The sequence below is a fragment of the Empidonax traillii genome, unplaced genomic scaffold (assembly GCF_003031625.1).
Source record: "Empidonax traillii isolate 1590-97213 ecotype Southwest subspecies unplaced genomic scaffold, ASM303162v1 scaffold1230:size172535, whole genome shotgun sequence".
Taxonomy (NCBI): Eukaryota; Metazoa; Chordata; class Aves; order Passeriformes; family Tyrannidae; genus Empidonax; species Empidonax traillii.
Window position 1 is genome coordinate 108,898 of NW_020956423.1, and position 16,189 is coordinate 125,086.

Below are 16,189 nucleotides of genomic sequence, written 5' to 3' on the forward strand. Positions count from 1 at the left end.
TTCAGAGGAGGCACCGAGAGGATCAGAGGATGGAGCAGCATTGCTGGGAGGAAAGGCTGGGAGAGCTGGGATTGTTCAACCTGGAGAGGAGAAGCTTTGGGGTGACCTGATTGTGGCCTTTCAGAGCCTGAAGGAGCTGACAGGAAAGATGGGAAGAGAATATTTCTAAGGGCCTGAAGGGACAGGACAAGGGGGAATGTCTTCCCACTGCCAGAGGGCAGGGTTAGATGGGATATTAGGATGAAATCCTTCCCTGTGAGGGTGGGCAGGCCCTGGCCCAGCTTGCCTAGAGAAGCTGTGGCTGCCCCTGGATCCCTGGAAGTGTCCAAAGCCAGGTTGGACGGGGCTTGGAGCCACCTGGGCTGGTGGAAGGTGTCCCTGCCCATGGCAGGGGGTGGCACTGGATGATCTCTGAGCTCCCTCCCGACCCAAACCCACCTGTGATTCTGTGATTTGCTTTGCAGTGGGATGTGGATGCTGGAGCTCAGCTGTGGCTTTGGGCAAGTGCAGCAGCTCCTTCCATTTGAGCCTCCTGCTGGGCTGGAATTTCAGCCACGTTTTCAGGAGCTGTGATTTTTCAGAACAGCAATAGCTTGCAGCATAGTCAATTAGCAGAGTTGATTACCACATGCAAATGGGAAAGCTGAAGCTTGGCAGGTGTTCTGGAGCAGTTCTTGTGATACGGATCTTGTTTCAGTGTTGTGTTTTCCTCAACACCAGCAATCCATCTGATTCCTTGGAACACTTCTCTTGAGAGGGGAGTTAAACACTCCATCTCTTTGCATCCCACCTGTGCTACTTGGGACTTGTGGGTGTTGTTGTTTTTGGTTTTGGATTTTTTTTTTCCCCCAGCTGGGAGTGGCTCATCTTGCTTATTTGTTCCTTGTGCTGAAATCACTCTGTTATCATTGGCATCTTAATTTTTGGCTTGGTGTTACCCCGTGCCTATAAATACTTTTCCTGGGCCAGACTTGCACACACTGTTCAAGGTGAGGCTTCACTGTCAGCTTGAAAAGGGGGGAAATGACAATTCTTGTGGAAAATTTTCTAGGTTTTTGTTTCACACTTCCCCCACACCAAATAGCATCCCAAAAAAAAAAAACCCCTCTGTATGATGTATTCCTCCTCCTTGCTATTAGAGGCTATTTACTGCTCCCTGAGGATTTTGGTTATGTAAAAATACCTGTACAAATTGGAACAGCTTTTTATCCTCCTGTTTACAAACCTACGATACTGTATAACTATGGTATTTTGAAAGGAATAATTGGGTTTTTTAAAATAAACAGCCAAGGGCTGAACAGTAGAGGGAATAGTTCTGGCCAAAGCCCAGGGAGGTGGCTCTTAATCCTCTCTGATCAAACCTTTGCTTGATGAGCCCAGGGCACAGTTGGCTCTCTGGGCTGCCAGCACACATGGCCAGGTCAGGTCCAGCCTCTCACCCACCCAGCAATTTAAAACCCCAACCCCTGAAGCTCCAGTTCCTGGTGTACCTGCCAAAAGGCAGCTTTGAAAACCTTTGTGGTTTTGATGTTCAGCCTGTAACTTTATCCTTGGCCTCTGCCTTCCCACTTCTGTGTTTGGACACCCAGTCATTGACCTGCCTGATCCCCCTGGCGATGCCACTTGCCTCTGATTTCAGTCTTTGCTTGGCCAGATCTGATTAGCCAGTCCCTCTTCATCTCTCCTCTTCACCTGACTTATTTCTCCTGTGTGCTGGTGGCTCTTGTTTCACTTCAGTTCTTTTTGAACTGAAATGCCCACAATTGTACTTGGTTTTCCAGAGAAGGTCCTGCTGGCAGGGAGACTTCCCCACCTTCCCTCTTGGGAAGGTTAATCATTATGCAAGTGGGGGTTTTTTTTGTGTTCATTTGCTTGCCTGTTTTTTCTGTGGCAATGGGAAGGCTTTGTGCTCTGGCTCCCATCTTCTGGCACAGAACCTTTTCACCGGGTGTCACAGGTCATTTCTTGCACCTTGATCTACGTAGAACAAAGTTTTCTCATAATATAAAGAGCATTACTAATTATTCTCTGCATGTCTGCTGCCTTTATGATCCAGTCCCTGGGGCCTTGTACTTCCAGCCCTCTCAAGCATGAAGCACATGCAAAGTCCTGCTGTGACTTGGCTTTGCAGGAAAGCCTTTGGGACTCAGATCTTATTTCACAGAACCCAGAACTGAGAGGGCTGTTCCTCAGCCCTCACAGGCCTCGGTGTGGCAAAGAATGGCACATCTCTCCTCTCTAGGGAATTCAGGCTCTGCCCTGAACCCATCAGCCTGAATGTCTGGGTTTCCAGGGGTTGATTATCCCTAGGGATAATCAGAAGGTTCTTCCTTTGCCTTTCTTTTGCTGGGTTTGAGGTCAGATGAGATGGATTCTCCAGCGCTGCCCTGCAGATCTCCCCTGTCTCCATCTCCAGGCCTTCCATGCAGAATTGGTAGCAAATGTCATTCCCACTGTGCCATGGCCTGGCTGTCCTGTGCCCCTGGTGAGAGGTGATAAATCAAACAGGTTCTTGATAAGTTCAAGTTCTTTTCTTCTCTTCTGCCCCAGAAGGTTCTGCTGCTCCAAACCAGCTTTTGGCACAGGGGCTGGAGTTGGGTGCCAAAGCCAAATCTGGGGGTGTTGCTTGGAGCCTCAGAAGCTTCCAGCTGGATGAGGCAACACAAGGAGCATGAGCAGAGGCTCATGTGACCTGCTCCTTAAAGCTTGCAGCCTGCAGAGCAGAGACCTGGAGACAGTTCTCAGGGTGAATGAGGAATTGCTTCCATCCTGGGTGGCCACGGAGAGCTTTCAGGGTGTTTTTAACTGTCCTGGTTAATGGGCCACTTTGCCCAGAGAAGCTGTGGCTGGGCTTGGAGCAACATGGGCTAGTGGGAGGTGTCCCTTCCCATGGCGGGGGGTGGTATGAGATGATTTTTAAGGTCCCTTCCAACCCAAACCCTTCTGGGATTCTGTGAAAATCAGTGTTTGGATAAAGCACCCAACAGGTGTCACAACTAGTAAATGACAACCTGACTTTTAAAGCTTATCACCTCTAATTAAGAGTGGCTTTTCTGGGAGAGTGGTAAAAAAGGCTTCTCTGGATTATTCTAAGAATTGCAAATTAAAGTTTAACCTGGAAAAGTTTCCCCTTCACGTGGTTTCCTGCAGGAACAGTCAGTAAATCTGTGTGACAAATCCTGCTAGGAAATGGCTCAGAGGGAGAGGTGCTAAAATCCAGCAGTGTCTTGCAGATCCGAAATCTGTCCCTGCACAGGAGTGCAGACAGGTGGAAAACACAGGGGGGACTGTGGGGTTGTTCACTGTGCTGGCTGGAAAAGTGCCTGGTGCTGGAGAGCTCCTGTTCCACCTGCCTGGAGTATGGGGATGGAGGGAGTGACAGCTGGGAGCTTTGTGAAAGGATTAGGATGAAGTTAAACTTCCAAATGTGGTAGGAGATGGTTTTTTTTCTACCTGCCTGTGCTCTTTTCTAGCTCCAACACTGCCCATCCATGGATAGGCTGGATTTTTTCCTTGGCCTTTCCTTAGCCTCTATGAATTCTCCTTCCACTGTGACTGCTCTGGCAGCACTTTTGTCTAAAGAGATGCCAGAATGGCCATTTTATGCCTCTTTCTCTGTTAACCTGCTTTTGGAAGAAGACCTACGTGGCTTCTGAGTTCCCAGTCTGGAGCAGCCTGCAGGGAAGGGAGTCTGAAAATTTCAGGAACTGAGATCTTTACTCCAGTGTTATAAAAGGAACAGGGTAGGGATATGGGTCAAAGTCTGTGATAGGGGTAAGGAATCACACAGGGCAAAGGCAATGGGCCTGCAGTAGATAATTACACTCGATAAATAAATAAATATCTTTACTGCAATATGATACGCCACAAAAACGATAAGAATTTTTGCTTTGCTTCTAAAAGAAAGACATCTGTGAAGTCAATACTCCTTTCTTTGGAGAGTGTTGTCCAAGCCTTGGTAGGAGCATATTTTACATATTTGAGATGTTGAAGCTGTGGTGGGAGGTCTGTCTTTGCAAGCAGGAGCTGGGATTGCTCCGGCCTCGGCAGGGAAATCTCAAAGGCACTGAAGGTTTGTAAAGGCAGGCAAAGGAAAAAAATAAAAAAAAAAAAAAGAGAAATGAGGTGAGTGAGAGAAATAAAAGACCCCTGTTAGTTTACAGATCTGGGGGGGGGCACAAACATGAAGTTCCACCTGAATGTGAGGACAGGATAGGATCCTCCCGTGGGTGAGCAGTAGTGGCTGTGTCACTGGGGCGTTCAAACCCACCCTGACAATCCCACACGTGGCTGGTTCCCAGTGAGCTCTGCAGCACTGAGAGACCCACGGAGGTGCAGAGCTTGTTCCTGCCTTGGGCTCAGTTTCTCCCATTGTGAAATCATCTTGGCAAACTGGTTTTGAGCTGGGTTTCTGGCTGGCTGTGGCAGTCCCCAAGAGCAGTGGGAGTTGCCAGCGCTGGAGGTTTCAGTGGCTGATTTGTTGTCCCTTCTGGAGCTCATGTTTCTCTCCAGCAGCTTTCTCGTAAGATAGGGATGATCCCACATGTTTGAATTGTAGAACAAGGAAAGGAAAAAAAGTTTCCTGCTCTCATTAAAGTCCTAATTGCTTATGCCAGGAGGTAGTGCCGTACCAACCTGCGTCTCTCTGGGTGCTTCCATTAATCCGTGCTTTGTTCCTGTAGTTTATTTCTAATTTGTTATCTCACCAGTGAGGTTTTAGGGCTGCAGATCCAGACTTGACTTACACACAGCATTCAGAACTCTTTTTGTGAAAGGCCCTGGGTGAAAGGTGAGGTAGATAAGCTGGAACTGCTTGTTGGGGCAGTTCAGTATCGCTGTATCTCTGCGGGCCGATGCCAGAGCTGTTATGTGTGTTCATTGTGGAATATTTAGGTTCAGGTTTCAGAGGCACTGGCCTTACTGCATTTGGGATGGGATGAGCAGAATTTTACACTCCTGGTGACTGGAGGATGCTCCTTTTGCTGGGGTGACAGCCTCTTCATGTAGGGGAACAAACAAAGCCGGAGAATCTGACAGAAAGGGGTGCTGAAGATGGCAACGGTGTCTCCATCACTTGGAAAACTAAGCAAGGTGCTGAACCTTCATCTGCAGGTTCCCCAGTTCTAGGAAAGCAAATAAACCAGAGCAGAGACTCTTGTAGTGGAGTAGTTTGAGTGCAGGGTGCATTTCTCATCCTGTCTGTGTAGCCCTGGAACATGGGAAAGCTTGGCCATCCTCTCTGCTTCCTCCACCCTTTGCTCCTGCTTTGCCAAACTTACAACAGGGAGCGGTATGGAGGGAATGGTGTCACCTGTCACTTTACAACTGGGCTCTGGGCTCCTTCTCCAGAGGTTTGATGCTCATTTGGGTGGTGCTTTCCCAGCAAGGCGTCATCGAGGTGAGGCAATTCCTGCAAGGATTCAGGAGTGCCAAGTCAGGGACAATGACCTTCCCCTTTATGACTTCCCTGTGGGAGAACACTGCAGGGGACACCCCTCTCCTTCCACGGCAGCTGCCCAAAGGCTGCAGCACCTGGGGTTGATTTCTAGGGTTCTGCTGGGGCAGGAATTTTGGTTAAGGAGGTGATTTGGAACAGGAAGATGGCTGTAGCAAAGGCCTCCCGTGCAGCTGCTCGCTGGGCCTGTGGTGGTGTCACACGCAACCTTTGCTCTCTGGGGGTCCTCTTGGTGGAACAGGTTGTACCTTAAGAGAGCTTTTTGGCAAGGGATTTGTTGTCTCTCAGATCAGGACAGTACAGGCTTCCCAAGGAAGTGCTGAGTCCACAGGCACAAGGACAGGTACCCAGAGCATCACTTTCTATCCCCACAGTTAAAAAAATTCTCTAGAATCATAGAATGGTTTGGCAGGGAGCTAAGAGCTCACCCAGTTCCTCCCAGCTGTCTCAGCTGAAGTTCTTACAGCCCGTTCAAGAGCCCAAAAAATTCTTCCATGAAAACTGAGTGTCACTAATTTATGTCTCCTGAAGTAAGCAAATGGATTTTCTTCTCTTTTTTTTTTTTTTTTTGCTTAATTTCTGATTCTGTTTCATCAATTATTTCCTTGAAAAGCCCCCACAAATTAAAACTTGAGGCAATAGCCACATATATTTAATTATGAGAGGTTTATGTTACAGAAGTTCATACCTTTTTTTTTTTTGCATTATTCTTGGGAAAAATAGGGGAGAAAAGCCCCTTTAATCTTTTGTTCCCATTCTTAGGCAGGTTGTGAGCAGTCAATTTAATTCCTAGAAGGGAAAGAACTTTGAAGTTAGAAATGAAGAATGATGCAACAAATGGAGATAATGTTGACTCATTTTCTGTCTGATCGATATCTAAGGGGAACATGGAGGTGTTACATGGGTTTGATGCTAATTTTTCTGTTATATTAGTGACACAAGTTTCCTTGTCTTTCCCCTGACTGCTTATTTTTAGTGAGAACAGCTTTTCCTTCCAAAGTGCCCTCACTGGAACCAGTTGTGGAATAGTTTAGAGTGGTCAGTGGTTAGAGAGGCCCCTTCTCTCTGACTTGTCCTCACAGACACCACCTTGCTGCTCCTTGTTCTTGTGTAAATGTATTTCCCTCCTTGCTTTGCTTCTTTTACTGAAGGTACACAGAGGCAAAGAAACACAGAAAGGCTGTAAAGATGTGAATTTCAAATTCATCCCACAGAAGCAGAATATTAAATGTGTTTTTTTAATCCGACTAAACAAAACAAAAACCTTAAAAATAGTACTTTTAGGAATCAAAATGAATAATTGACTCATCAGAGGTGACTTTCAGTCATTTAATTTGTCTTTCTCCTGGTGCCCTCGAGTGGGTGAGATGTAGCCTGTGTGTCTTGTCTAGGCAATGGTTGTGGGAGGGTTCCTTGTGCCAGGATGTGCTTTTCCAATGGATGCTGGGCTTGTTTCCCTGTTCTTCCAACTTGGCTCTATTGATTTAATGGCAGAAACTTTAATCTGCCCTTAATGGGAAAAAAAAAACCAAAAAAAACCCAAAAAAACAAACACAACAACCCAGTGTAAGGAAAAGCACGAAACGAGTGATGCTTTTTAGCGACCCTGGTATTATTTAGCTGAGCTAATCCCGAATGTAATGCCGTGGGTTTAACTGGAATTACACTGGGGATTAGTTCAGTTGATAGCTGATTGCACTCTAATAGCTGCCTGGCTCCAGGAGTTGGTTGAGTAGGTGCTGCTTGCCTCCTTCCAGCCCCCTTCCTTCACTTCCACCTTTCCCCTGCTCCCACGGTGGGGCCTTGTTCTTCCTCCAGCAGGACCTTTACTGCTGGAATGAAGGACAGAGGTGGAACAGGAGTGTTTTTGTGGAGAGGGACACGCATGGCTGTGTGCTGAACAGGTACAAGGAGCAGCCCAGAGTAGGTTCAGCATGTTGGACCCGTCTGATAGGTATCTAAGAGCACTTGCTGTTCTGGGCTTGATGAGAAGTGAGTTATCTCCTCCTAGAGGAGAGGCAGCACAGTGTGCACAGCCATCCTGATAGCCCTGGGCTGGATCCATGGATGGATAGGCATGGATCAGGAGACAGTGGTCACAGGACTCGTGCCATGCTGGAGCGGGCTGTGCATCCCCAGGTGCAGAGTTACACACCCACGGGGATCATTTCTTCCTGCCGCTGGCTCCCGTGCCATCCCAAGGATGTGCCCCCACCAGCACGTCGCCTGTCCTCTGGTTCAGCAGCATCCTGGGATTTGAGCTTTTCCGGTGGTGGAAAATAGCGGATTTGGGGCAAAGCTGCTGGGCGTGGTGCTTCTGCTTCCCCTCACCTGGCTGAGCTTTGTGTGCCAGTAGACTCCTCTGCGTTACTTTTCAACTTTCTTCGGCATTTTGGCCAAACACTCGGGGGCCATCCTCCACCACTGCTTGGTTTTAGACATTGTCATCATCTTTAGACATCATCATTTAGACATTATCATCATCATCATCTTCCAGAGGTGACTTCCCGAGTCGCTTCGTGCAGGCTCTTGTTCCTCCTCTCCCTCCTGGAGCCCGGGCCGGTCGGAGCTGATTTTTTTAGGGCAGCGCCGGGAGGGTTCGGCGGGCCGGGAGGGTTCAGCGCGTCGTGCCTCGCCCGTGGCGGGTGGGTGACCCGTCCCCCCCCGGTGCCGGAGCGCCCTTCCCGCTGCCCCGGGAGGGGGAGGCCGGGCCGGAGGAGGCGGTGGCGGCGGCGGGGGCGGGCGCAGGGCGAGAGGGGCCGGCCCAGGGCCGCGCTACGTGTCGCGGAGCCCTTATAGCCCCGGCCCGCCCGGCTCTCCGCGCCCGCCCGCACCATGTCGAGCCCAGAGCACACGGTAGGGACGCGGCCGGGGAGGGGAAGAGGGTCCCTGCAGAGCCCCTCTCCGTCCCGGAGCTCCCGGAGGGACGCGGGATCCCCGTGGGGCATCCGGCGCGGGGAGGGGATGGCAGAGCATCACCCCCAGGGGTTGGGGAGGATGGCAGGGCGCTCTGGGCAGCGGGGCAGGGGCGTGCCCGGCCGTGCCGCGCATCCCTCCGCCGGTGTTCCCGCACCTGCCCCGCTGTGCCCGAGCTGCCCGCTGCCATCCCCGCTGCGGAGCTCGAAGGTCGGGGCAGAAGCGAAGGCTTGAGCCTCGCTCGTTTCGTTGGGTGGCTTTTTCGGGCGCCCTGTGCCCCGGTCCCACCCAGGGGAAGGAGCCCGGCGAGAGCCACTCGCCGCCACCACCGATGGGCTCCCAGCGCCCATTTATTTATTTTAAAAATAAATATAACGAGCGCGGAGCGATGAAAAATGAGCACAGCCAGAGCAGGGTTCAGTTAGAAATTAAAATTGCCAATCGCAGTCGCAGCCAGAAGCCGCTTTCCGCTTGCCAGCTGCCCTCTCGTACTTGTTGGATTTGGGATGGGAGCCCCGGGTCCCTCCGGCTGCGCCGTACATTTTCCAGGTTTTAAATCAGAACCAGAAGAAATCTTGACGTTAAGTCTTTCAGGCTGCTGTTGCCGGTTGATTTTTCTTTCTTTCTTTCTTTCTTTTTTTTTTTTTTTTAACTTCATCCTACTTTTTTCAGATGCACTTTGAGCACCCTGGTGAGGTGTGCGGGGTGCAGGAATGCAACCAAAAACCACGCGGAACAAAGCGCGCCTGTGCAGCCGGGGTGTTCTTGGGAACGCGAAAACCTGTGGTTTAGGGATTATTTCAGGGAGGGGAGGTGCAAGCCCTGAGCTGCGCACGGGAGTTCTGTTTATTGCTCTGTGACAGGAGGGAGGCATTACTGAACTTCCAGAATAATCCCTCTCCTTTGCCTCCACCCTGGGCTGGAAAAATGACCTTTATGAGCAAGTTCGTGGCCGACCTTTGCACGGTGACTGTCAGAACAGATGCTATCCGGGTGAGCGTTGTGGGTGGATTTTCGTGTGCTTATCTGCCAGGTGTCCGATGGACTGAGAAAAGGCGAGATTTCACTAATTACCGGAGCTTTTGGGAAGGGTGATGAAATGGTGATGTCCCATTAGCGATCTTCCTGTCAGTCCCGGGCAGGGGGAAGTTCTCTTTCCTCACTCAACCTCAGCGGTTTCTCGGTTTCAACCATCTCCAGCTGATAGCAAAGGCACGGGATGAGGGATTTCCCTTCGATAGGGATCCTTTGATCAGCACGATTATTTACGTGCGCACGATTTCTCCTGACACCTTTTTGTAGCTGCAGCCAAGGCAGTTCCATCAGAAAAAGAAGATGGGGCATGCAATAATTTATCCTATTAAGATGGGTGCAGAACTAGGGACTGCCCCCTCCTTAATCCCCATCTTCATTCCCCCAGTTACAAGAATCCCTATTACTCCCAAAAATCCTCGTTGCTAATAAAATCTCAGTTTTACCACGTTTTCATGACGTGGGTGGTGTGTTCAATCTTTCTCCCACAGACCAGGTTTTGTGAGGCTGGATGTTAGCAGCATTTTTTCCCCGGGTGAGAGCGTGTCAGAGCTGGGATTTGCAGGTGATGTTGATCAGCTGTCAGCTTTTGAGAGGCATAGCAGTGCCACCTGTGGCAAGATGGACAGCTCTGTTATTTGGCTGTGCTCCCACTTTTGGAAATTGAATAATTAGAAGCCCAGCATCTAAATCCAAAATTCAGCCTGAATGCCCTCTGGAGTTTGAGGATGGCTTGATTTGCATTTATTAACAGAAGCTTCTGGTAGGGTGTGGAGAAGAAAACTTAATGGGTTTTTTTTGCTTCTGCACGTGTTGTCCTTAAAAATGAACGTGGCTCCTTAATTCTGCCTTGTCTGGGGACCCAAAACTTGGTGTGCAGGAATCTCTCTGGCCGGTTGGAGTGGAAACGCTCTCTGCTCTCTTTGTTTCTGCTCATGAAGTCCTCCGTGTGCCAGCCAGGCAGTGCCCTCCCGTTCCCAGACCTCACTGACAGAAAACACTTATTACTGACCTGTTTCGGGACCGACTTTCGGGGGAGAAGAACGTTCTTTGACGGTGACCTTAAAGACTTCGCGTTCCTCACACAGCCCTCCTGTGTGCTCGGCAGCAAAATCAGGAGCGAAGGAGCTGCAGCGAGCAAGGTGGAGCTGTGGGACTGCCCTTGTTTATTGTGTGGGCTCCTGCACAGCGTGGCATTCAGGGCTGAGGGGTTCTTTTAGCTCTGTCCAAACAGCAGCCTGTTCTCCCTCCACCTGCGGCGTCCCTGGTATTTCCGCAGCTCGTCCCGTCTCCCCGCCGGGCGGCGTTTCCAGGAGGACACAGATGGTGCAGTGTGCTCCAGGCAGCTTTGCCACGGAGCCCAAAGCCACAGGCACGGCCTGGGAAGGGCTGGCCCCACGCTGGGGTGACTGCCTGCGTGGCTTTGTGTCCCCGTGGGCGCGTGGAAAGTGCAGCCCGATGCGTCTCGTGGGCTGGAGGCGTTGGCAGTCCTGCCCCTGGCAGGGGAACATCCCGAGTTTCTCTTATTTCTTAGGGCAGAAGGAGAGCCTGGCCCTGAAACTGCCCTTTTCAGGGTGAGCGTCCCAGCTTTGTCACCCCCCTGCTCTGGTCACCAGGAATCCAGCTGGAGCGGCGTGTGGCATCCCTGGCTTTCACCAGGGAGCTGCTGCTGGAGCCTGCTGGGTCACAAAGCTGTAATTTCGGCTGGTTCACTTCTGTTTGTGTACGCGCAAATGATGTGGGCTTATTGAAATTTATTTAAAGAGAAGGGAAAAAAACCCACAAGCTCAGATGACAGCCCTGAAGAAAGAGGCTTAGTTTCTTTGCCTAAAAAAAAACACCTCTACTCTCGTGTTGAAAAAACTGGAGCCACGGGGCAGAGTTCAGATGGACTGATATCCCAGAGCAGTAGCATATGTACAGCTTCGTGGATGCAATTGCTAAGCAATATAGAAGAAAAAGCTTATTAAAAAACCCAGACCGTCCATTTATCTCCTCTCACGCTTCCTCTTAACTATTGCCTTGAACACAAAGAGGAAAACACTTTTAAAGGTGTTTATTTTCCAAGCAGTTAAGAATAGCTCAAGTATTCACTGCCACTTGTCCAGGTGACAGTGCACCCTGATTTCAGGGAATTAGTGTGGGTTGAATTACTCAAGGAAGCGTTTCTCCTCTTTTGTCCGGCCAGTCACAAGCCTCGTTCTTACAGCATGATTTATTTTGTGAAATACAGTGCCCAACTCGTTGCACCACGACAGTCAAAGGGGATTGTTTTCCTGCTGCTCATCACGTGCTTGGGATTTCTTGGTTTATATTCCATTACTTTGGTTTGCTTTATATCTCTTTTCTTCGGAGATCACTGAGAGGCGAGGTGATTAACTTTTGTTAACTGTAGCTCTCTCCACTTTCCTCCCCGTTTCTTTTGAAGCCCCTTGCTATTAACAAGTCCCCTTTCCTGTCTGTTGCCCACACTTTGCTGTTTCATTCGCTTGGGCTGCCCCAAGACCCTGTTTAGTAACAGCATTCTGCTCTGTTGGGGAATTTGAGGGAAGAAAAGCCAGGAAAAGCTGCAGGCTTCTGAATATGAATGCCTTTTTTCTTTCCATGGCTGAGCCCTGCAGGGGTTGGGGACTTAAAGAACCACCTTGGTGGGGACCTTGGTGGACCTTCCCCAAGCGCAGGAGGGCAGGGGTTTCCATCCATGCCCTCCCTGGACAACCCCTACAAGAGCTTTGAGGTGAGATAAATGATGTTGAAGACCCCACACTACCCGGACCATGTGCACTGCAGCTGCAGCTTAGATTTAGGCCACGGGGATTTTGTTTTTCTGGAGGGTTTTCAAGAGAAACACTGGCATACTTGCCTTTTTTTGTTTGTTTGTTTGTTTTTCTTTCTTTCATTATTTTTCCTGGGCTGATGTTGCTCCTGGAGGGTGTCTCGAAATAGAAATGAAAAGACCTTGCCTATCTGAAACCAGGTGTTTTAGATAAACTTCCAGCTGTATGTGGCCCCCCCCCCCCCCCAAACAAAGATAAGTGGCGTGCAGGGCCTGTGTTAATGCTGGTCACGATATGCCCTGCCTTGAGCTTGCACTTTGGTCACGCTGCCCGTGCACTTTGGTATCTTAAAAAGCCCATTAAGAGAGAGGCTGTGGGGTTCAGGTGCGCATTTACGAACTCACCATTATCGTGAGCAAGGGCTGACTAATGGTTATCATCTCTGACTGGGCTCTGAATCACAGCTGGGGCAAGTGAGAAGTAGTTCCTTAATGGTTTCGCGGCTTAATAATTTCCAGGGGCGAATTTACCCCCGAGTGGATCATTAACAGGAGGAGGGATGCGACGAGCCCGGCCGGAGGGTTCAGTGCCGGCCCCGCCCATCGCAAAATGGGATGTTGGGAAGTTGGGAATTGCCTGTGGGGCCGGTAGTTCCTTGCTGGCCCTGCCTCCCGTCCCTCACAGAGCGGTCCTTGCTCCTCTGCTTGGCTCGGATCCAACGATGCGTGTCAAAAGCTTTGTTTGCTGACCCGGCGCCAAAACGAGCTGGAGAAAGGGAGTTGGTTTACGTGGATTCGATTTGATTTGATTTTTTTTTAGATGCAGCACTGCGTGGTTTGTCGGGATGAGTTTTTTTTGGGGGGGCATTGCTGGAAAACAATCATCTCTACCTCCATTTCCAGGGCTTTCTGACCTCGAGGTCTTGGCGGCCTCTCTGGCAGGACAAAGTGTTTTCTTCGATATCGAAGCGTTTTTCAGCTTCCCCTTGGGGTGCAAAAAAGTGTGTTGGGTGGGAGGTCATTTTTCAGGCCTGCCCTGCCCTTCTGGTGGGAAGATCATTAGGCTGTGCTGCCAGAGAGTGTGGGAAGAGGGGGGAAAAAAACCCCCTTGTTTTCGAGGGGCTTTTTAGAGTGTTAGTGTGGGGGATCTGAGATGCTTTTTTGCCTCTGGGAATGATGTGGATGAGTCCCCACAACCGTGGCTGGGGTGGCTCGTTGCGTCTGCCCCTCACGCTTGTAAAGCTGGTCTGGGACCATGGGGATGGATGTGAGGAGCGTTGAGCTCTCAGAGGTGCAGCCTGAAGGCCAGGGGAGCTGCCCAAACCTGTGTCACTTTTACGTCTTAAATATTGAGTGGGATCTCAAGTCTTCATCTACTGTTGGCCTTGCTCTCCGCTGCTCTTCCGTGGCTGTGAAATTGGGGATGATGCCACCCTTAGAGGGATACTGGGAGTTTTCATGACCAATCAACAGTAATCTCCAAGGAAAACAAGTAACTGCCCTTCAGCAAGCCCCCTGAGCGAGGGAGGGGTACCGAGTGACAGGGAGGTTTGATTGGCTCCATCTGCTGATTCCAACAGCAACCAAGAGTGGGAGCCAGGCGAGACTTTATGTTTGGGACACCACAGTTCATTGTCCCCCCTTCCACTGATTTATGACCCCAGATACCAGAGGCCGTGCCTTTCTTCCCGATAGCATTTGATGAACTTTCCTTCCATGAATTCATCGTGATGATTTTTTCCCAGCCAAGTGAACTTTTGCCCTCCCCGTTTAGCCGTGTCCTCTGTGGTGGTTCTGGCCAGGCTTCCCTGTGCTCCTTTCTGCTGCTGCTTTCGCACTTTGCAAGCCTTCACAGAGAATTGCTGAGGTGGGGAGAGGTCTCCTGTTGCCTGCTGGTGGCCACCCACCATTGCAGAGTCAAGCACACGGGGTTCAAGATGCGGGGTTCAAGACTTGAGGGTCCAAGCTGGGGCAGGGAGAGGCGCTGAGACCCAGTCTGGCCTTGAGTCCGGCTTCTTCCTCTCATCAGGCTGCTGAGGAGAACTGATGCAGGAGGAATAGTTCTTTTACAGAATCATGGAATCATTTAGGTTGGAAAAGACCTGTGAGATCAAGTCCCCCCTGTGCCCGATGCCCACCTTGTCCCAGAGCACGGAGTGCCCAGTGCCGTGTCCTGTCCTTCTGGGACACATCCAGGGGTGGAGACTCCACCACCTCCCTGGGCAGCCCCTGCCAATGTCTAATCAACCCTTCTGTGGAGAAATTCCTTCTGATGTCCACCCTGACCCTCCCCTGGTGCAGCTTAAGGCCTCTTCCTCTCATCCTGTTGCTGATTGCCTGGGAGAAGAGACCGATTCCCCCCCGGCTCCCCCCTCCTGTCAGGGAGTTGCAGAGCCAGAAGGTCCCCCCTGAGCCTCCTTTTCTCCAGGCTGAGCCCCCCCAGCTCCTTCAGTCTCTCCCGCTGCTCCAGCCCCTTCCCCAGCTTTGCCCTTCTCTGGATTTGGAAATATGTGTATTTTAAAACCTGATGAAGCTGCTTGAGATCTTGCTTATGGAACCGCTAGAGCCTCTCTGAAGGTGCAGGATTTCTCTCCTGAGAGGGATATGTTGGACATGTTAAATATGGGTGTCTTATCCCCATATCATTTAGAGCTGAGCTGGGTTCAACCTGTGCTAGCTCAGAGGGTGGGAGGAGATTCTGCTTTCTGCCTCTGAACTCACAGGGCATTTCTGATCAGCAGAGTTTCTGGTTGTTCAGCTGGTGGTCTCCTGGCACTGTATTGCCAGTTCTCTTTGCATGGTGCTTGGAAGACAAATCCTGGCATGTTTTCAGGGATAGGGTGGCTGTCCTGCCACGGCAGGAGGTGGGACATGTACAGGGGCGTGTTTACCACAGAGAACCACAACCCAGTAATTAAATTCCTCAATCTCACGTTCAAGTGGAAAAAAAAAAAAAAAAAATCGATTACCTGTGGATGCAACTCCTACCTGGAAAACTCTTCGATAGCAAAGTTAATGTGTAGTCAAAAATCTGTACCTTTGTCCTCCTTCCCTCTTGTCCGTGGAGTCTGAGGGACTGATCCTCAATTTACCCTTCCCAGAGCTGGATTCGCCAACAAGCACGGGAGGATTTCACGTTTAAATCATTATTTTTGACGGGACTGGCTTTGTTGGTCGGAAATTTGTTGCCCCTGCAGCTGTTCCCTTGGGATGCCAGGAATGAAGATGGGGAAGGTTGTTTTTATAACAGCTGGCCTGGCCTTGCAGATTCATCCCGAAAATGCAGGAGCACAGGCTGACTCACGAGGTTTTTCTGTGAGGAAATGAGAGTAGTGACATCATCTAATTCCGAGATAAGGGAACGCCTGAGCTGGGAGCTTTCGGAGAGGCAGATTTTAAGGCCCAGCCTGCTGATTGAGACTCACACAGAGTAGAAATCACCGCCTGATTTGCAAAGTGAGCCTGGAACATGAGCCTGGTTTTGTTGATTTTTTTTAAAAAAAATTTTATTATTAATTTTTTCGTGCCAAGGCTGTATAAAACTCGATTGTGGCGATCCAAGCCGCGCAGATTTACGCCAAGAGAAAAAAAAACAAGGTCTTGCCAAGAGCTCAGAAATTCTTGTGGCTTAAGGAAAAAAAAAAGAAGAAAAACCCAACAAAAATCACGACGACTTTAGCTGACAGCAGCTTGAAAATCCCGTGTGGTAGCGACGTTTGGCATCTCCAACCGTCTGTCTCCCAGCTGAAAGGCTGCTTGTTTCGGGGAACTGGGATGGCCCTGCTGCTCTCCTGAAGGTCTCCTGTGTTACAGCCCTGGCAGTGCCCCGGGGGTTGAGGTGGTGCCAGAAGGAACGGGCAGAAGAGGTGGCGGGTGCCAAGGAGCAAGCCGGGTCTGCTGGGGTTTATTCCCAGTGCTGGATGGAGAAAGGGAGCCCAGTCCCGCTTCCAGCTTGGGAATTGGAGTGCTGGCAACCCCTCAGCCTCAGCGGGGTGTTTGGGGACACATCC

General features: G+C 50.4%; 2 protein-coding genes across 3 annotated transcripts in view; both read left to right on the forward strand.

The window, feature by feature from the left end:
* The window catches only part of MINPP1 (multiple inositol-polyphosphate phosphatase 1), a 37,632-nt gene that overhangs the window by 16,580 nt on the left and 4,863 nt on the right, over positions 1 to 16,189 (forward strand). The window lies entirely within an intron of this gene.
* Positions 8,243 to 16,189, forward strand: part of PAPSS2 (3'-phosphoadenosine 5'-phosphosulfate synthase 2) — a 23,678-nt gene continuing 15,731 nt past the window's right edge. For both annotated transcript variants that reach the window (XM_027905985.1, XM_027905986.1), the window contains exon 1: positions 8,243 to 8,311. In XM_027905985.1, coding sequence (XP_027761786.1) covers positions 8,291 to 8,311 — 21 coding nt within the window. In that variant the 5' untranslated portion in view covers positions 8,243 to 8,290. The remainder of the gene's footprint in view (positions 8,312 to 16,189) is intronic.